Here is a 20,777-nt window from a genome sequence, read left to right as displayed (position 1 = left end):
GTAACTTGTCCAGGCCCAATCAGCAAATGTGTGGGCGGGCCTGGCTTTCAACCAAAGTCTGTCTGGTTTTAAAGCTTTGTTCTTTTAAATAAGCCTCCTCAGATTATCAGGAAGGAAAGGTCTTGGCTACCACACTCCCCTCCCCCAGTCTGTGAAGTCCTGCCCACTTCCCTTACGCATTCTCAAGTCTTAAAGGAGTAGCTCGACCCCCACTTCTTCCTACTGCTTTATGAAACCAAAACGTGTAGAAAGATTAGAAAAGGGAAGGGACAGGGAGAGAACACAAGTCCAGGCAGAAGCCTGCGGGTGGGAATGGGCCCCTGAGGTTTAGAAGACTGAAGTCTAACACACAGAGCTCTAAGTGGTCACGGTGAGATCTGAGTGAGGCTGGAGCAGGTGTCTGAAGAGGTAGCCTAAGGCCAGCTGGAGGAGAGACTCATGAGCAGGTGTGGGACCTTCCCAGGAGGTAAAGGGAAGCTTCGCCAGGTTCTGAGTTCAGGGGATGGGAGCTGGGTGGGATGCAGACAGGTAGAGGTCAGTGCTCTAAATCCATTATCACCTCTAATCCTCAGCATCCCCTGGAATGTCAGGCCTGTGCTATTCTTATCGTCCCCTGTTACAGATGAGCACCTGAGGCTCAGCAAGTGGATGATTGCTCAGGTCACACAGTCCCTCTGCACTGGCCCCACCAAGCTGGTGTGGCAGTGGGGACTCCCTAGATCTAGCACTGGGTGGAGTAGAAAGCAGATGCCAGTGGCCGAGGGTGAGGGAAGCAGTGGGATGCAGAGGATGGTTAATGGAGAAGAGGAGAGAACTGAGCCACCCCAGACATTGAGCCCTGGAGGAGACTGACCCCTTCAGCAAGGAGAGGCACCGTCCATTCCCTGTCCATAGCCAGCCACACAGGGCTCCTCGCCACATAGTTTGTGGGGGACCAGCCAGAGACTAGAGGCCAGCACTGATGGTCCACCTACTTACCCTGCACATCCCGTTCCCCTAGTTGCACCCCTCCTACACACCTACACCTGCCAGGGGATACCCTACAGAACACCACCCCAGGGGGAAGCCCAGGCAGTGGGATGTGGGCAGAGCTCAGGCATTGGGTTCTAGTCCTGGCCAGTTCCATGAAACAGGCAGTGCGACCTTGGGCAAGTCACTTAACATCCTGAGCACAGAGCCCCTCCTGTGTAAAATGAATGTGAACATATTGCCCACCTCTGGGCTCTAGGACTAAATGAAATAATACATGGAGGAGCCCAGCAATGGGCATCCTGACACTTAATGAGCTCCTGGAAAATGGTGGCCATGGTGATGAATACATATGAAGTCAAAGAAAGGAAATAAAAAAGGAAAGCTAGGTGTGAATCTTAGCTGTGATTCTTATTTGGACTGGTTGCCTCTAATCTCTCAGACTCAATTGTTTTTATTTGTAAAGTGGGATGAACACTTGCACTTTGTGCCCTCACAGGGCTGATGTGGGGTGTCTTTCTTTGTGGCCATGAACTGCTCCTCCTTTGGGCTTGAGACTTGCTCAAGACACAGAGATGAAGCCCTGGAGCTGCAGAGGAGCCCCATTCCCATCCCTATGCCTTTTCCTGAAGGCAGGGACAGACCGCTGCAGCCTCTGAAGAAGGCCCTGTGGCCTCCTCTGCCAGCCTTGTCAGGTTCTGGATCTCAGAACTGACCCTGGGTTCTGGGTGCTAGCTGGGCTCCTGCACCTGCAGGGGGTCTGCACGTGAAGCTCCTTGCCTTTGCAAGGCCATTAACAAGCATGTTGCCACAAAAATCAATTTAATACAGACAAAGAGTCAGGCTCAGAGAGTGGAGGGACTCACCAGGGCCACCCTGTAAATGTAGTAGAATCAAAGCAGGGCATTAGCTTCTAAAGGCAGTGTAAGAGACAAAGATGGCACCTTGTACAGTAATTTAAATCGTATGGTACTGTCATAAGGATAGGCATATAGACCAATGGAATAGAATAGAAAGCCTAGAAATAAGCACATATATGATTTTCCACAAAGATATCAAGGTCATTCAATGCAGAAAGGAGTCTTTTCAACAAATGGTGCTGGGGAAAGTGATATCCACATGCAAAAGAATGAAGTTGGACCCAGTCTTTACACTATATGCAAAAATTAACTCTAAATTTATCCATGGCCTAAATGTAAGAGCTAAAACTGTAAAACCCTGAAAAGAAAACATAGGAGAAAAGCCTCAAAACACTGGACTTAGCAATGATTTCTTGGATTTGACACCAAAACCACAGATAACAAAAGAAAAAACAGATAAATTAATATTTCATGAAAATTAAAAACTTATGCATCAAAAGACAACATCAAGAGAGTAAAAAGATAATGCCCAGATTGAGAGAAAATATTTGCAAATTATATATATGATAAGGGATTAATATCCAGAATATATAAAGAATTCTTACAACTCAGAAAACACTAACAAAAGAGAGAGAGTATGAGCAGGGGAGGGGCAGAGAGAGAGTTGAGAGCTGTCCACACAGAGCTGAGGACACAGGGCTTGATCGCAGGAACCGTGAGATCACAACCTGAGCCAAAATCAAGACTCGGACGCTTCACCGACTGAGCCACCCAGGCACCCCAAGAAATGAAATTCTGATGTCTGTTGAAACACAGATAAACCTTAAAGACATGCTAAGTGAAATAAGCCAGACACAAAAGGTCACATATTGTATGATTCTACTTATATGAGGTTCCTAGGATAGGCAAATTCACAGAAAGAGAGTAGAATAGAAGTAAGAGACGAGGGAAGGGAGATGAAGAGTTATTGTTTAATGAGTCCAGAGTCTCTGCTTGGGATGATGAAAAGTTCTGGAAATAGGTAGTAGTAATGGTTGTGCAACATTATAAATGTATTAATGCTGCTGCATTGCACATTTAAAAATGGTTAAAGTGTTGGGGCGCCTGGGTGGCTCAGTTGGTGAAGCATCCGACTTCAGCTCAGGTCATGATCTCACGGTCTGTGAGTTCGAGCCCCGTGTGGGGATCTGTGCTGACAGCTCGGAGCCTGGAGCCTGCTTCGGATTCTGTGTCTCCCTCTCTCTCTGCCCCTCCCCCACTCCTCCTCTGTCTCTGTCTCTCTCTCTCAAAAATAAACATTAAAAAAAAACTTTAAATGGTTAAAGTGTTAAGTTTTATGTTAATGTATGTTTACCACAATAAAAAAACATAATCGTAGATTATAAGGTTAAAAAGCAAAACGAAACAAACCTCTACCCTCTATTCATTCACAAGTGAGTCAAATGAGGTCACCTAAGTGGTAAAAGCCAGCTGTATGCTGGTTATCAGCAATGGCAATGCATCCAGCATCACAATTATCCACGCCAACAGTTCTCAACCCTGGCTGCACTTTGGAAACACTCAAGAACTTAGGAAAATACTGATGCCCAGCCTCCCACCCTGAAATTCTATGTAATTGGCCTTGGGTGTGGCCTGGGCATTGGGATGTTTGAGAACGACAGTCCTACAAGGTTTGGCTCCCTGTCACATTTTCGATATTATCTCCAAGTACTACCCACCTCGGTCACTTGGCCTCAGTCACACAAGTCTCCTTGTCCCTTGAATATGTCAAGCACTCTCCTGCCTCAGCCCATCATCCCCTCTTTCCTTCCCAGTATGGCTCAGCTTCTGTTTTCCCATGTCCACTGCTGGGAAACCCTGAGTCCCATCTGGCCACCCCATCCCTGCCTTAGCTGTGGTCTCTGGAGCTCCAGCAGGCACTTCCTGTTGCCTAATAGTGGGTGCTGTCAACACCAGCGGAAGGGGCTGTCATTCCCCCACGTTCTCCTCACCCACTGCTCAGAGTGCCAGGTCTTAGCGAACCACCGCACCTCCCAGTAACCCCCAAGGGCTCTCTGACCTAAGCCTGAGAAGGTAGCAGCCAGGTCTAGACCAGCAACCCCAAAGTCCACCTCGGTGGTATCCCCAGTCCCACATCCCCTCTGAGATTTCTGCCTGCAAAACAGGCATAAGAATACCAAGTTCACAGAGCTATTGTTGGAAGGAAATGCATCTTGTCATTTGAAGCCATGGGAATGACTCTCTGATGGCAGAATTTAATGTGTAATGGTGAACAGAGTTGGGGAGGCATTCTGGGAGTAGGAGGATGCACATACGTGGCTTACCCTGTAGTGCACATGCAATCCTAAGTCTGGGTCCCTTAGAACCTGTTTCTGGTCTGCTTACTCCCCATGGTGAGCAGCAGAAGGTGGTCCCCTTAGTGCTGCCCTTAGCTTCCTCATCTTCAAAGCCTCTGTCTTAGATGAGCATCACTCTGACATCCCACATGAGGAATCTGAAATTCAGAGAAGGGAAATGATTCTCCCCGGCCCAGCAAGTGAAGGTGGAGGCTAGGAGAGGCATTAAAGAAGGCCTGGAGGGAGGAGCTGCTGGAGCGAGTCCAGGGAAGAGCCCCAGCATGGGCAAGCCCCCAGGGCACAGGGTGCTACTCTCTCTTGCTGGAAGTCCAGGCAGTTTCAGTTTCCACACCAAGTTCCCTTCATTGTGTGGTTTGCGGCATCAGCTAGACTCTGGGTGAGGAGGGAGGGCATCCCGCCCACAGCCTGCAGCTCCTTTGCATGATAGGAAACATCCGCTGCTGGAGAGGGTGCAGGGAGGCAGAAGAAAGTGTCTCTGTCACCCCTTAAGGCCGGTCAGGACCTTTCACAATCTCCAGTCACTTTCCTACCAGTCACCCTGCATGAGCCTCTGGGTCAGAAAACTGCCTTCCAAACCCATTGTGCCCACTCCCCACTTCCACACCTTCGTCCGTGCCATTCCTTCCCCTGGGCTGCCATCTGCCAGCCTGCCTTCTCCCAAATCCTTGCCTGCCCTCCATAGCCCAAACAAGGCCCTCCCGCTCCATTCCGGGGGGCTACCCCCGTGGTGTGTAGTACACAAGTCCCAGGAACTGGAGTGCAGGGGGTCATTGAGAAGCAGACCTTGTTTTCCACCAAGAATAAAATTGAGGGTGACCAAGGCTGCTGTGGCCAGTAGATCCTCCAGGTGACCATCTGCCAGCCTCACAAATGCACAGCAAGCATAACCAGAGAACTCTGCCTCCTTCTCACACCATCAAACGGCTGGCCATGTCCTGGGAAATAGGCACAGATGAACCAAGTTCTTGGGCCCCAGGGGGACAATGTACCACAAAGTGCACACAGAGTATGTGCAAGAGGTAATGCTATCAAACCACAAATTTCACTTAAAATCTCAGGCTTGAAAACAGCAATTGCTTAGTTTTGTTTTCAAGAATTTTCCTTTTAATGACATACATAATCTGTGTTCACTTACAGAAAATTAGAGGGGAAATGGAGAGAAAAATAACCCTACTTCCAAAATGACCAAAATCAACGTCAACATATAGAGGGCCACTCATGTATCCTATAAGAATTATAACTGAACCAAGAAGAAACTAGTCAATCTCCTTGAATTCAGAGGCAGAATATGATGGTGTCCAATAGACCTGGGAGGGAGTCCCTGCTCTGCCCTGGACATGTGGCCATGGAGTAGGCCCTCCCATGCCTCCATTCAGGAGATAGGAGGACATTGACAGAGAGAGTCTGTCCTCACTCCTTCAGATGGCCATGGCCAAGGGCACACTGGGAAGGCATTTGGTAGCAGCAAAGGCAGGACAGCTAGGGCCTCCCTCTCCTACCTCCTGCACTGTCTACAAGCCCCTGATGCTTGGGAGGACCCATTCCCCAGCCCCTGGCCTCCTTGGCCTTCAAGGCCATAGGGGCCTGCCCTGCTGCAAATTCTTGAACAAAGTCTGAGCAGGCTTCAGTTCGTGGCAGAGCCCCTCCAGGCCTGGCCCTCCCAGCCCCTTCCAGGCCACTCTGGTCCCTCCTTCCTGCATAAAAAGGCTCCTGCCCAGCTAGAGACGGGGCCCCACTCTCTCACTCAGGAATATCTCTTCTCCCAGGAATCCACCCAAGAAAATAATCCTCAAGTGAAAAATTTTGATACACAAAGATCTACCCAATGCATCACTGTCTAGAATAATGAATAATGGGCAGCAGCAACCTACATGTCCAACAATAGGGATTGAATAAATGAATCATACATCTACCAAATCCACAAGCTGGACTGTGTAGCCATTAACAATGGTGTTTTGAAACGAGGAAATCACACCCACACCCACACATGTTCAAAATGGAATTATGATGAAAAGAGGCAGGAGTGTCCACAACAATGTGAGTATACTTAACCTTACTGAACTGTACACTTAAAATGATAAATTTCATGTTAAGTATACTTTACCACAATTAAAAATAAAGTTTAAAGTGAAAAGGGGTGCCTGGACCGCTCAGTTGGTTGAGCGTCTGACTCTTGATTTCAGCTCAGGTCATGATCTTGCCGTTCATGGGATTGAACCCCACACCCAGCTCAGCGCTGAAAATGTGAAACCGGCTTGGGAGTCTCTCTCTCTCTCTCTCTCTCTCTCTCTCTCTCAAAAATAAATAAATAAACATTACAAAAATTAAAATGCAAGGAAAAAAGGTACAGGAGAATACAAAATTGTGTACACAATGTGCTTGCACCTATGTCAAATAATGTTAGGGAAGCAGAGCAAAATATTACCAGTTGTCTTCGTGTGATGAGACTAAGGGTTCTTTTCTCCTGGCTTTCTCTATTTTCCTACTTTCTTCTTAGGATCTTATATTTATTGATTTTATTTCTTTAGAAGGTATATACATAGCTTTAAGGGCTCAGAACAGAGTAGGTATCCAATGAGCATCAGCCTCTCCTGATTTTCTGTGAGGCCCCAAGACAGTGGTTGGCAGGTCCTGGGGTGGGGGACAGGCCAAAGTGGGGCCTCTATCCTAAATGGGGAACCTCAGAGTCTCAGAACTGGGAAGGGGAAGAGGCAACAGCAGCTGAGCCGGCACAAGAGGGGAGGGATGGGCCCATCCTCAGCCTCTGTGTATCCCTGGTGAGTCATTCCCCCACCCGGAAAGTGGTGCCTTCCTCTCTGCTCTGTCTGTTGGGGAGCTCAGCCCCTCCCAGGATGACACAGAGGTTTCCAGATGATGCTAGAGCTTAGCCTCAAAGGGGAGAGATGTGACTACAAGTCAGAGGGAAAAGTTCAGGCTTGCTCCCTCTGTCCCCTTTGGTGGTCCATCTTACCCCTTAGGGGTGAGATGTTACTGTAATATATGTGGCCCATCCTCCTCAAGCCCTTACGTTTCCTTTTAACAACACCAAAACGAATAGGATGTGGATCTCAATAAAACCTGGTTCAAAACTAGATTTTCCTTCTTAAAACAATACTCAGTGGCTTCTTTCCAAAGCCTGGGAGGGAGCCAGAGGGTGGGATGGGAAGACACAGCTCAGAGCAGGGCACCCCGTGCCTGGCCCAGTTATTAGGGAACCTCAGTGTTCAGTGTTGGACAGTAACTTCCTTGAAGGCCAAACAGTCTCGCTCACCTGATTGGATGTGGGGGTGAGGGTAGGTAGGGATCCAGCTTAGACCACCTAGCAGAGAATACTGTTCAACAAATATTTGTAGAATAGAACTCAAGAGAAATGAAGGAGAAAATGGGTTCAGGAAGGCAGTGGAACCATGTTCATGCGTTCATTCTACAAACATAGACTGAACACTGTCCCTTGCTTGCCAGCCCTGTGTTGAGAATTTAGACAGATGTTTTCTGCAATAGAGTTTAGCTGCCTGCTGGGAGCTGAGACACTGGCAAGGAGACACTGGGAGGTGAGGGGCAGGACCTTGCCTTTTTTGGGCTTCTGTGCCCGTCTGACTCACTGCTGGGCAGGTTATATGAGATCTAAACCCTTCTCAGCTCAGGCACCTGATATTCTTACCCTCAACTTCGTCTCACTGACAAGCCCCACTCTGAGGCCCAGCCACTAACTTCCTGCAACGCTGCGATGCTTTTTATCATTTGTATGTGCAACAGAAATTAAATTATCCCTTCCTTCCCCCCGTGGCTAGTCCACCCCTGCCTCACTCCATAGTGGCCTGCATCTGAATGTTTTGCCACAGAAAATAGCAGGCTATAAATAAATACTGGGTAGCCACATTGATAAATTAGAAATACAGGCCTGTTGAGGAACAGAACTGGCCTGCTCCCACACTGAATGTTCCCATCACTTCTGAGCCATTATGTCGGCTTTTTATAATTTTTTGGTCTCCCACCTTGCTATCAGCTATCAGCTATCTGTCAAACTGTCTTTAACAGTTCATATCACTCATCAATGTATATCATGTTCCATGTAGACCCCCTCTAACTGATACATCTATAAATTAAAAGCTTGGGGCCCCTGGGTGGCTCAGTTGGTTAAGCCTCCGACTTCGTTCGGCTCAGGTCATGATCTCGCAGTTTGTGAGTTTGAGCCCCACGTCGGGCTCTGTGCTGATAGCTCAGAGCCTGGAGCCTGCTTTGGGTTCTGTGTCCCCCTCTCTCTGCCCCTTCTCTGCTTGTGCTCTGTCTCTCCTTCTCTCTCAAAAATAAATAAACATTAAAAAAATTTTTTTAATTAAAAGCTTGTTAAAATTATGGGTAAAATTAGAGTTCTTAAGCCCTAACTAAAAATCATGGGGCATCTCATATGATTAAAGTATATGAGCTTTAATATAAGCTCTTAGCTCCTCAGAAACTGCTTGTGTTTCTCTCTTACTCTGAGCTAGTGCCAGGAATGGGGCTACATACCACCTGTGTTCTGGATGGTTGAGACTGCCAAATAACTGCAGTGCTATGGTGTTAGACATGATCCTTCTAGTTCATGGGCTTCCTTCCACTATTTAAGACTACTCATTTTGAACTGCCAAGCTATGGAATGGCTTGCCCTGGGCTGGGGTAGGGGGAAAGTTGGAGGAGGGGCAGGTTGGGCTCTGTCCCTAGTATTTCTACAGCAGTAAGATCACTGTCTTTTGTTTTATAGATTTTTCTGTAAACTGAGCTTCAAAATACTTCTATAAACCTCGTCTGATCTTCTTACTTCTCTGGGAGGTAGGAAAAACAGACATTTTCCCTCCATTTTGCTGATGTGGCCCAAAGATCCAGTGATCTACTGTGTTGATAGAGGGTGTTGAAGCACCTTGGGTGAGAGCCCAGACACTGGAGCTAGCCTGTCAGGGTTTAATCCCCACTGTGTGACCTTGGGCAAGCTATTTAAGCTCTGTGCCTCAACTTCCTCCTCTGAATAATAGAGATAACAATAGCATCTACTTCATCAGTTTAAGTAGATGAATAGATCAACAGTCCTGAGAACAGTGCCTGGCACTTCCTTAGTACAAGTAAGTGTCATTTGTCCTCATGGGCTGAGCTGAGCATCAGGGAGAGGGGTTAGAATTCAGAGCCCTGGGGTCAGTGATGATGACCATGACCTCCTGGTGCATTTGCCAGGCTCAGGGTGAGAGGCTGGGCACTTCTCTCCCCCTCTCTGCTCTGGCCTTGTCTAGGCTATACCCTCACTCCAGTCCAGGGAGCCAGCAGGGGAGGAGAGGAGGCACTGGAGGTCTTGAAGCCTGCGATGGCTCAGAGGTGGGGCAGGCACAAAGCATGGCTGGATGTCCCTTAGAAAGCCACCACAGGTGGGCTCCTTTATTGCTGCTGCTGCTGTCCCTGCCACACCTTACCCACTCCTATGCCATCCCCCACTGCCCAGATCCTGCCATGGGGGCTGCTCCTTGCCAGAGCTCTGCCCTCAGGAAGGTGGGGCCAGGGGCCCTGGGGTGGCACAGATGTCCTAGAGGTGAAACGATCAGGGTCTCCTGGTCTGCCCTGGGCTACAGAGCACCCTGGATTTCCAGGCCCTACCTCTTTCCCCCACTTTTCACTCTAAGTCACAGCAGAGGTGATGACTCACTGCCCCACCCCTTACTGCAGCCAACACCCCTTCGAGAGGACCCAGTTGCCAGCCTGGTACTTGGGCTGGGCTGAGCCAGGTCTGCCTCCATTGTTTTCTCTGGACTGAGCCCACCTCTTCTTTGTAGAGATGGGGAAACAGAGACCCAGAGAGGAACGGGTACCCTCCCCAGGTGGCCCTCTGCCCACTGTGTGGTCAGGGCAGGTGAGAAGCAGGCCACTCATATGTTGGCCACAAGCCCCAAGCAGAGCACGGCCCGGAACGGAAGGAAGGCCTGGCTTGTTAACTGTCATCCTCCTAGCCACAGGCCCCAGGAAAGGGCCCAGGGAGGGCCAGGATATTGTCTAAGGCTGAGACGGCTGAGTGAAGGACCAGGGAATCCTCTGTGTGGTTGAAGGGAGGCACCCTCAGGACAGCCTCATTCCCCAGCTCTAACCAGAGAGGTCTCCGCTTTTTCCCATGAGCTGCTGGGGACAGCCAGAGCTTGAGAAGCAGAGGAAAGGTAGAGGCAGGGCTGCTAAAAAGCTGAGGGGATCTGGGGTCCAAAGTGGGCTTGCAGGCTGTGTGGCCCATGCCAAGCCATTTCACCTCCACAAGCCTATTGCGTGCCATCATTTCATGGGGGAAAGGATTTGAAGTATGCTTGCACTGAATTTAAGAAAGCTAGCAAGGAATTGCCCAGCCCTGCTGCCTCCTTAAAGGACCCCTAAAGTCTGCAAAGAAGAGAGGTTATATCAGGAAAAAAGAACTGTCATTTGATTACATTAGATCACCTTTTTAAATCCTCCCATTCAGTTGAGATGCTTATTAATATTTATCTGGACTGTATAGCTGGAGAAAATGAGGCTCAGAGAAATAAGATAGCTTGCCCAGTCTCTAAGTAGCAGGGCCAAGATCCCAATTCAAGTTTGTCTGGTCCCCAAACCCATGACCCCCCCTCCCTCCTTCACCTCACATGGCCTCCTCAAGCCCCTATCCATATATTAGATTATCCTTTTTTAAAAAATATTTTTAGGGGTACCTAGGTGGCTCAGTCAGTTAAGTGTCCAACTTCGGCTCAGGTCATGATATCGCAGTTCGTGAGTTTGAGCCCTACGTCAGGCTCTGTGCTGACAGCTCAGAGCCTGGAGCCCGCTTTGGATTCTGTGTCTCCCTCTCTCTTCCCCTCCCCTGCTTGTGCTCTGTCTCTCTCTCTTTCTCTCTCAAAAATAAACATTAAAACAATTTTTTTAAATTTTTTAAAAGTTTATTTATTTATTTTGAGAAAGAGAGCCTAAGTAGGGGAGGGGCAGAGAAAGAGGGAGGGAGAGACAGAGAGAGAGAGAGAGAGAGAGAGAGAGAATCCCAAGCAGATTCTGCACTGTCAGCTCAGAGCCTGATGCGGGGTTCAAACTCATGATCCCCAAGATCATGACCTGAGCCAAAGTCATACGCTTAACCGACTGAGCCACCCAGGCACCCCTAGATTCTCCTAAAAAGATCCTGCAGTGGGGAGAGGGTCTCTCAGAGAAATCAGGCCTGGGTGTATAGAGGATATCCCTCCCCCACCTCACTGTGGAGAAGTTTGCAGAGAAATCAGCACCCCAGGCCAAGGACCCCCTTCATCTTCCAACTCAGAAGGGACAGAAGCCCGGGTCACCTCCACAATAATTAAGACCAAAACATCAACCGCTATATTTATGAGCAAACCTCCTTCCTGGAGCCACACCCCCACCGGCTGCCGTGGGGGATATTTCAGTGGAGCCAGCCTCCCCAGAGCCCATTCCACTTGTTCAATGCCCCAGCTGTCTTCACTCACCCAAAAGGCATCTCTGAACTGAAGCTGGGGCATCATCTTCAGGCAACTGCCACGGCAAAGCTTGCTCTCCTGCCACAGACAGGGCTGAACGAGGGCCAGGAGCCAGGCGCACCGTCCCAGTCCCGACAGGGCTGGCCCAGGCCCCCCCCTCTCTGGCCGGCACCGTCTGCAGCGGCTCAGAAGGCAGCCGAAAGCCAGAGAGGAGCTGCCGGAGGGAGGAAAAGGGCTCAACCTGTTTTGTTTGGGGCTAGAATCAGAAGCAAAATGAGGAAGGAGCAGTACCCTTCCAGGGATGGGAGGGCGGGCCCTGGTGTCCGGCAGGCCCCTCGCCAACCCTGTGGTGATGGAGACACAGTCCAGGCTGCAGGACTGAGAGCAGGGATGCCAGCCCCGGCTGGGAGGCAGTAGCCAGCAGGAGAGGCAGGCTGGTGCACAGGCCAGGCGGGAAGGCAGCCTGGGGCCTGCGCAGGAAGGTTTGTGCAACCTCCCCACCCCACCCCCACCCCCGCCCCCGCCCCGGGCAGGCACCGGGCCCTCGCCCACAGGAAGTGGAGCCGCGGTGCTCCCTGGTGCAGCCCCGCCTGACACCTGCCACTCTGCTGCCCGCCTCCACTTGCCCCCTTCCAAAGCCCTAGCTGGGCCGTTCTCAGAGCCCATAAACTTACGGAGCCTGAAGCCCACCAAAGGTGTGGGTGAGGACGGGGCAGGAACCCCAGTGCTGTCGCCCACCATCCCAGCCCCATGGCCAAGCCAGGTGCAGAGATGCTAGATCTCCACTCCCCAGCAGCAAACCATACCGGAGGGCTCACCCAGGTCCAGGACATCACTATCACTCATCAAACCCTGGCTGCCTAGTGCCTCAGTCCACAGCCTGCCCTCAAGGAACTCGCAGCCTGGGGGCAGACAGCCCTGTGCTATTGTTGGGCTGGGGGGGGCGGGGGTGGGGGAGTGGAAGACAGAGATGGAGTGACCAGGTAACTAGCAAGGGAAAACAGCCTGAGGTCTCATAAGCACTGCCCCCCCCCCCCCCCCCCCCCCCCCCCCGCAAGTCTCCAGATTACACACTCTCTGGGGCAGGAAACCTCCCTCAGGAAATGGAGTCTTCAGGCTGAAGAAGGTGGTTGAACTGAGAGACAGGATTATGAAGGCATAGTGTGGGAGTCTGAAAACCCAGGCTGAGGCGCCCATTTTTGTTTTGCCTGGCCCCTACCCTTTAGTGGTCAAGGGACCTTAATCGACCCTCTAACTCTCTGAGTCTCAGTTTCCCTATCTGCCACCACCACCCCGTCCCCCAACTTTGGAAAGGAGACGGTGTTGAGAACATTACTGGGATTTCCAGTTTGGCTGGGCAGGTGCTGGGGCACTGTCTGGTACCACTTTGGAAAGAGCCCTGGGCTGCAGCCCCGAACACAGCCCCAAAGAGCCAGGGCCTGAATGCTCAGCAGAAAATGCCGGCAGGGGGGCCTAAGCCCAGGGTAGGCAAGAAGGGATGAGTCAGCCTTGTCTACAAATCACCACCCTCACCAATGCCTCCTTTACCACCGACTGAGGTGATAAGACAGATGAAAGCTGGTGTGCAAGACAGCTAAGCTCCCAAGTGCCAGTTCTGTGTACCCAGACTTAGAGATGGGGCACACCCATACTTCTGAAATAGCCACCCAGGAGAGAATACTTCAGGGAGAATTGTAGAGCAGTGGGGCTGCCCCTGGGAGTCCCCTACCTCCAGAACCCTTAGGTTTGAGCCACTAAACATCTTCAGCATTGAAGGCACCAAGCCAGGTTTTCTGTTGCTTGCAGCTGATGACAGCTAATGGTGTAAATATCACCTTGAACTTTGAATGCTGAGGCTGCACCTTATCCTAACGGCAGCTGATAGCACTGACTCAGCCTCCCTGGCCTGTTTTTCCATCTATCAATTGGGGTGATGCCTCTAGTTCTGGAGGCAGACTAGAAACCCTATGGTAACAGGAGGTTACCATTGGCAGAAAACTTCACAGCCAGGTTCCTTCCCCTGACTCTCCAGGGGTTCCTCCCATCACCCTCAACAAATTTCTGTTCCTAACAGGCCTTTTCCCTCGCCCCAGAGGTACCCTTCTCACTGCTACAATTTTCCCCTCTGTTCTCCAGCCTTCCTCCTGGCATGCCTTCCTTGACCTACCTTACCTGGGCAAGTCCCCCCAAGGTCCACCTCAAGGACCCCCAAAATAAAGAATTCCTATCCTGACTGCTCTGGTCTAGCCAGGGCAGCCTCGGAAAGATTTGCTGTGCTGGTCATGGGCCAGAGCAATTGTGGAAGGAAGTAATGGGAGGCATCCAAAGAGGCTCTAAAGTTCTCCACTGCAAAGAGGTCTTTCTCCTCCCCTCACACCGGCCCCACCTTTCACAGCTTCCGAGGCTGGGCCACCAGGGCAGCCAACTGGGCTTCGTAACACTTGCCAAGTACTGGGGACACCATTAAGCTTTCTACACGCACCGTCTCACCTAGTCCTCACCCCATCCTGTGGGGTGCATGCTATCATTGCCCCCACTTCCCAGTGGAACAAACTAGGGATTAAAGTTTATGTGACTCACCCAAGGCCTCACAGCCAAGTGAACAGAGTGCTGGGCTGCACACTCAGGTCTGTCTGATGCCGAAGCCCAGGCTCTTGACCTCCGCGGTATCTTTTGCCAACAGCTCTCTCTTTTAATTTAATTTAATTAAAAAAATTTTTTTTGATGTTTATTTATTTTTGAGAGAAGGAGAGAGAGAGAGACAGAGCATGAGAAGTGGAAGGGCAGAGAGAGAGGGAGACACAGAACCCGAAGCAGGCTCCAGGCTCTGAGCTGTCAGCACAGAGTCCGATGTGGGGCTCGAACCCACAAACCGCCAGATCATGACCTGAGCTGAAGTCGGACACTTAAACAACTGAGCCACCCAGGCGCCCCAACAGCCCTCTCTTAACAATGGGTTTCAGCCTTCCTTTTTCCAGTTCTGCCTCCAGACCCTCTCACCGCAATCCCGAGCTGGAAATACTGAGCCTCGGGAGGCTGTTGGGGCTGGTGGTGCTATTGGGTGAGAGTCCAGTGCTGGCACATGGTCTTCACTGTGTTATTTGCATCCATTGAGGATGTCTTGGTTGCAAGAAACATAAAACCAAAGGGTTTATTATGGAGGACGTGTGTTATCTCCCACATGAGGGGTCTGGAGGCAGCGTGGCCTCCAGGTGGGGTACTTTAGGGCTTCAGCTCAGTTTCTTTGTGGTTCTCCATTTGCTTTCTTCCCCCATGGGTTGCAGCAGCTCTGGCCTACAGCTCCAGACAAAGCCACATCTAGGGAAAGAAACAGGCTACCTCCCCTTGCATCTCATTTTCTTCAAAGTCCTCTCTATCCCCATCCTCCCAGGAGACCTCCCCTCATGTCTTGTGGCCAGAAGTGAGCCACATGTTTGTACTTCACCACTGGGGGGGGATCCCTTGGGGTGTCATGGATGTTGGGAGCCAACCGCTGTTACTACCACAGCCTTCTCTAACCCAGGTCCACAAACACTGCTGGACGCCAACCCCTGCCAGGACTTGCTAGAACTGGGGCCCAGAGAGGAGGCAGACCTGGTCTCTGCCTGGAGGAGCCCACAGACAGATTCTAGAAGATCTTTCCCGATGAGAAGTGGCTTGGGGTAGGAGTGGGGGGTGGGTGAAACCAGAAGAGAGTGTTGTTATATCCCTAAAGGAGAGAGAGAGAGAGAGATGAGGCCTGGAAAAGGCAGCAGGGATGGGGGAGATGGACCGTGGGCGATCCAGGAGGTAGAGAAGCAAGACAGAAACATCTGAGTGCCCCTCAGAAAGGGAACTCTTTTCGGGCCTCCCTCATTCACTAGCCCCCTAGAGAGGTGAATCCAGTCCTGAAAATCATAGCTTTTTAATCACTGTTCCAGCTGCTTCAAAACTCAACTTGCCTTGAGGTCTGGGCAGCTATGCCTCAGGACAGGCTATGGCTCCTCTTTTAAGGGGGAGTCCCCCTGCGGCGCAGGCAACGTCCCATCCTGTTTTGCATGGCATTCGAACACATCTGCTTGAAGAATTCAAGTTGTAGTAGGCCCAAGGATTGAGAATAAAATGCAAAATAGGTTACAACATCGATTGCCACAGCCAGCCACTGGGCAAGGCTCAGCTCCCGAAGCTACTTCAAGATCAATAATACTAGCCTCCATTAAGGGAATATCAGTACCTACAGGCCTGCATGTATTTTACATGCTTTATCTCATTGACTGCTTTCTACCAGGATGAGCTATATCATTTGCGGGGTCAATGCAAAATGAAAATGTAAGGCCTCTTACTAAAAAGGCATAGACAAAACTTGCCATTAAAGGTACTAAAATATAAAGTTTCTCCCTTAGCCATGTTCTCTCACTCTCACTTTTGCGGTGCTTTATTTGCTATTTAATGTGCTTCTGCGCAAACCCCGTCGGCTTTTGGGCTTCCTGTCCAGCCAACCATGGCACTGTCTTCCCTGGCTGGGGACAGGGAAGTCTAGCCAGTCGTCTCCCTTTCCTCAGTAGATAGCAGTCCCAAAAGGTATTGCAAACTCCCGCCAAGACACACTTTTCACCTGCATCAGGAATGGGAGAACGACTCACCCCTGAGTCACCTGCTGAATGTGCCATGGTGCTGTCCACCTAGGGCAGTGTCTGTCACCGACATGCCTCATCCTGAGGTGCCACCAGACAACCCCGAGCCTCCCCACACATGCACCCAGATCCCTTCTGGGGGCACAGAGTGGCAGTGGTTGCTAGGAAGGACTGGGGAGGAGGGAGCTGAGAACCTGTGCAGGGGAGGTAGCAGGAGTCAGGACCACATAGGAGCCAGGGCTCCCCACCCTTCACCGTCTCAGACTTCACTTACAAAACACAAATTCAAAAGATAATATTATTAAGAATTTCAAATGGCAACTGCAGGGTTTTAAGCCCCAAGTGCAGGGTCCTTCTGATCAATAGTGCCCTGCACAACAGCACTAGTAGCTCATCCCTGAAGCCAAATCTGTTCACTACTGTCTGTTCTCCACACAGCAGAATGATATTTTCAGACCCAAATTTGATCATGTACCTTCCCTTTGTCACCTTGCTATGACTTCCCATTGTCCTAAGAACAATGGTCATTGCTCTCACATAGCTTATAGACCCTGTGTGATCCGGCCCCAGCCTACCTTTCAACCTCATCTCATATAGGAAGAGTCTGAAGCAAGAGCTTGGACCCTCCTGGAGAGGGGAAGGGCTATAAAGAAGGAGGGTCTCAAAGCTGCTCAGTGACATCAAGAAACCACAGGGCCTTTACCATAAATTTCACTTGGAAATGGCATTGCCTGTGGTCCAAGGGACATTTATTTTGTTCCTTTCATTGCTGACATGCTGTCTTGATAATATCTGCCATTCTCTAGGCAGGCCAAGCAACACGTGTATCTCCTTCCTTCCTGGAGGAGCAGAGTGCACTGCCATAATGTTGGCCATGGCTGTCAGGTGCCCAAGGGCTGAACTGGAATGTTCCCACTGCCATGCACTGTTCTGGGATGCCTGCAGAGTACCTCTGGGCAGCCAGAGGCTGGGCCACTAGGCTGGGGCTCCCACTCTCAACCCCACCTAGCTTGCCCTGGAATAGGACAAACCCCACTGCAGTGCACCCATCAGCATTTACTGATCTTCCTTCTGAGGACATGAAAACAAGGCATGGCTCCTGCTAGTCTGGTGGGGGAGGCAACCCAGGTGGGGAAATGTGCTGAGTGGCAGGACAGCAGTGTAGCAGTGAGAGAGAGACTCTGCTGGAAGGTCCTCCCATAGGAGGGGATCTGGAGCCTGATTAAGGAGAAGGAACTCACTGGTGAGATTAGGCAGGAAGGGAATTCCAGAAAAACTGCCAAAGCTTGTTGGGTGTCTCACTGCATCAGGCCCTGTGCTATGCACTTCACGTACTTTAGGTCTCACCTAATCCAGCAGATACAGAAACTGAGGCTCAGAGAGGTCGGACAATTGTCAGAGTCCCATCCTAACCAGGATCTTTCCTTCCTAGAGGGTAGGGCTGGAGGTGAGAGGCTGGGCCAGGGTCTGGGGCAAAAGCCTGGCGGGAGGGGAAAGAAAGGAAGTCCCCAGCTGAGGAGGAAGTACAGAGACCTGGGGCCAGGCTGGGTGGGGGTGGGGCTCCTAGATCTTATGTCTGAACCTGGAGATATCCTTCTCTCAGAACCTTGATGGTTCCTGAGGATGTGGCCCTCAGCCCTCAGGATGTGATATAGTTTGTTTTTCAGTTTGTACCAGGAAAGCAGTTGCAAATAATAGTAAGTCTTTTTCCCACTCAGACAGCTCTTCTGAGATGACAAGGAGCTTTCAGATTTACTAATTAGCAGCCACAAAAGTGTGACTCTGAGTTTCCATGCACTGTCAATCTCCAGAAGCTGGGGTGCTGCTCAGGATCCTTGAAAGATGTCAAAGAGGTACAAAGTGGCCAGTGGGCAGCCTGCAGAGTAACTGAACAGAGGACCAGCAGACACGGAGAAGGAGCTCCTTCAGTGAGGGCCAAGAATCCCCACCACCAGCTCACTGGTCAGAGGACAGAGGCCTGCAAAGACCATCTGGAGGTTCTCAAATAGTGGGAGGAGTGCCTACCAGAAGCTCTGTGCGACTTCGTAAAACAGTGTAAGGCCAGGCTCCAACTTAGACCTACTGACTGGGTGGGGGCCAGGGAATCTGCAAAGTTTATAGGTTTCATAAGTGAGTCAGACATACACCCTTTGATCAGAACTCCTGCTATTGCCTTACTGCTTCATTTTACAGATGGGGAGACTGAGGCCCAGCAGGAAAGAATACTGACCTGACTCTAACAGGGAAGGCAGGATGTAACCACCTCCCACCCACTCCACCCCTTGCCCCGCCCTCATCCTTTCCAGCCTGTTTGTGTTTTCTATTGCGCAGCTGTCTCGAATTAGGAGCTTTAAAACAGCTTCTCAACATCGTCTCCTCAATTGGGTTGGTTTTAATTTAGTCAGAAAATGACTTGTTCACAGTAAAGCCAAACTTGATTCTGGCCTTGTTGGTGTTTTATGTATCACCGAGAACCTGGGATTCAGGGGCAGGAGACCTTGACTTCACTTTGGCCGGCAGGAAATTCATGAAGTTCACATAGGAGGAGGGGACCATGGATGCAGGCAAAGGGAATGGCACGTGCCAAGGTGTGGAGGCAGGAAAGTCTCTGGCACATCCAGGGAGGGGGCCGAGAGCCCTAGACTTGGAGTCAGAACAGCAGTGTTTGCAACTTGTTCCAACCTCACCTTGCCAAGACTCGGTTTCTTCATCTGAAAAGCAGGGAATTATCCTATGAATTTAACAGGATTGCTTTAAAGCTTAAATAAGGAGTTTCTAATGTGCCTAGCCCAGAGTCTGAGAACATGAAAAGGTGCCTGGCCCTGAGCCCATGCACAGCAGGCTTCCAACCCACAGTGGTGATGCACCCTTAGACCTGGCATTGTTGCTGCCCACAGCCCTGTGCCCTCAGGCTTGGTGGGAGAAGCCTCACTCTCAGGACTTAAACAGCAGAACCAAGCTGAGGAGTGACTGGTAGCTTGAGCAGCATGGGGAACTCGACAACAGACTCTCATTGGACCATGAGACTCCCTACTCTTGGGGTGCAGGTACCCATCTGCCTAGTTCCTTCCCAAGCCTGGCCCTCAGCAGCACCCTCCTCTGGGTTATCTGTAGGAAGCATGTTTTCTCATTTTGTAAAATACATGTACATTTTTATTCTGGTATAACTTTAAATTTAGAGAAAAGTGTACAAAGAACTCGTCCCCTTTACCCAGTTTACCAGATTAAGTTTTACCCCAAGTGCTTTACTATTGTTTCTTTCTCTATTTGTATATATGCTTATTAATTTCTTTTTTTTTTTTTGCTTATTTCTTATATTATGTTAGCATGGCGTCCCTTCACCCCTAAATTCTTATACCATAGAGACATGGTATCCCTTCACCCCTAATTTCTTCAGTGTATATTTCCTAAAAACAAAAACATTCTCTTACATAACCACAGGACAATTTTTATTTCTAAATGTTCATTTATTTTTGAGAGAGAGAGAGTAGGGGAAGAGCAGTGAGAGGGAGACAGAGGATCTGTGCTGAGAGTGCAGAGCCTGGAGCAGACCTTGAACTCACGAACTGTAATGTATGTTTTTTTCTCCTGGTCTCCTTCAATCTATGACAGTTCCTGCCAGTGATTCTATAGAATGTCTTTCTGTTTGGATTTGTGTCTAGTCCCTTCCTCATGATGAGATTCAGATCATGCATTTTTGGCAGTAATTCCAGATAAACGACTCTGTGTCCTTCTGGGTGCATCACATCAGGAGGCATGGGATGTCAGCTTGTCCCATCAAGGGGATGTTAGCTTTGGTCACTTGACTGAGGTGGTGTCCACCAGTTTTCTTCACCATAAAGTTGCTCTTTTCCCCTTTGTGATTAATCAATAGCTCACAGGAAAATTCTTTGAGACTACGTAAATATGTGTATCCTGTTCCTCATCCCAACCTCACCCATTTGTTTTGGCTTCCAATGATGATTTTCTAACTCCGTCATTGCAAATGTGTCTGTTGGTATCCTACTAAAAGGAGAGAGCCCCCTTTACCTCATTTATTTATTCATTTACTTATAATAATGAGGACTCAGTAACTTCTATTTCATCCAATGGGTTATAATCTGTTACTATTATTTATTTTGATGCGCAAACTGTCGCAGACTTGGCCAGTGGGAGCCCCTCTAGGGTGGTTTCTGTTTCCTTCAGATATGGCTCTGTTGCTTTTTGAGCACTTTCTTAACTTCTTGCACAAGATATTCCAGGCTCATCTGGTACGTTACCTGCCCCAAGCTCTGCAGTCAACCTTTCTCCAAGGATCCCTGGTTCCTTTCAATGGTGAGTCCAAAGCTTTTGCTCTTAACTAAATGTTCTTTATCCCTTGTCTCCCAGAAATGGTTGGAGTAGACTTTGAGGAGAGAGTCCAGGTTTTTCATGAGCAGGAGAGCCAAGAAGTTTTAGGCCATTGCTTCTACTGAACCCTAGGAGTGCCTGTTGTTTGGTGGAGCCTAGAGAAGCATGAGTTCTTTTATTATTATTATTATC

General features: G+C 49.8%; 1 protein-coding gene across 4 annotated transcripts in view; it reads right to left on the bottom strand.

Moving 5' to 3' along the window:
- PSTPIP1 (proline-serine-threonine phosphatase interacting protein 1) overlaps window positions 1-12,131 on the bottom strand; it is a 50,500-nt gene extending 38,369 nt beyond the window's left edge. For 2 of the 4 annotated variants that reach the window (XM_047863228.1, XM_047863229.1), the window contains exon 1: window positions 11,653-11,824. In XM_047863228.1, coding sequence (XP_047719184.1) covers window positions 11,653-11,688 — 36 coding nt within the window. In that variant the 5' untranslated portion in view covers window positions 11,689-11,824. Of the gene's footprint in view, window positions 1-11,652 lie in introns of all 4 variants that reach the window. The other 2 variants (XM_047863230.1, XM_047863232.1) reach the window with 2 other exon arrangements.
- Between the last annotated feature and the right edge of the window lie 8,646 nt (window positions 12,132-20,777).

Source organism: Prionailurus viverrinus, chromosome B3 (genome assembly GCF_022837055.1).
Source record: "Prionailurus viverrinus isolate Anna chromosome B3, UM_Priviv_1.0, whole genome shotgun sequence".
Classification (NCBI taxonomy): domain Eukaryota; kingdom Metazoa; phylum Chordata; class Mammalia; order Carnivora; family Felidae; genus Prionailurus; species Prionailurus viverrinus.
The sequence above is the reverse complement of the archived record's forward strand: the minus strand, read 5'-3'. Positions and strand labels throughout refer to the sequence as shown.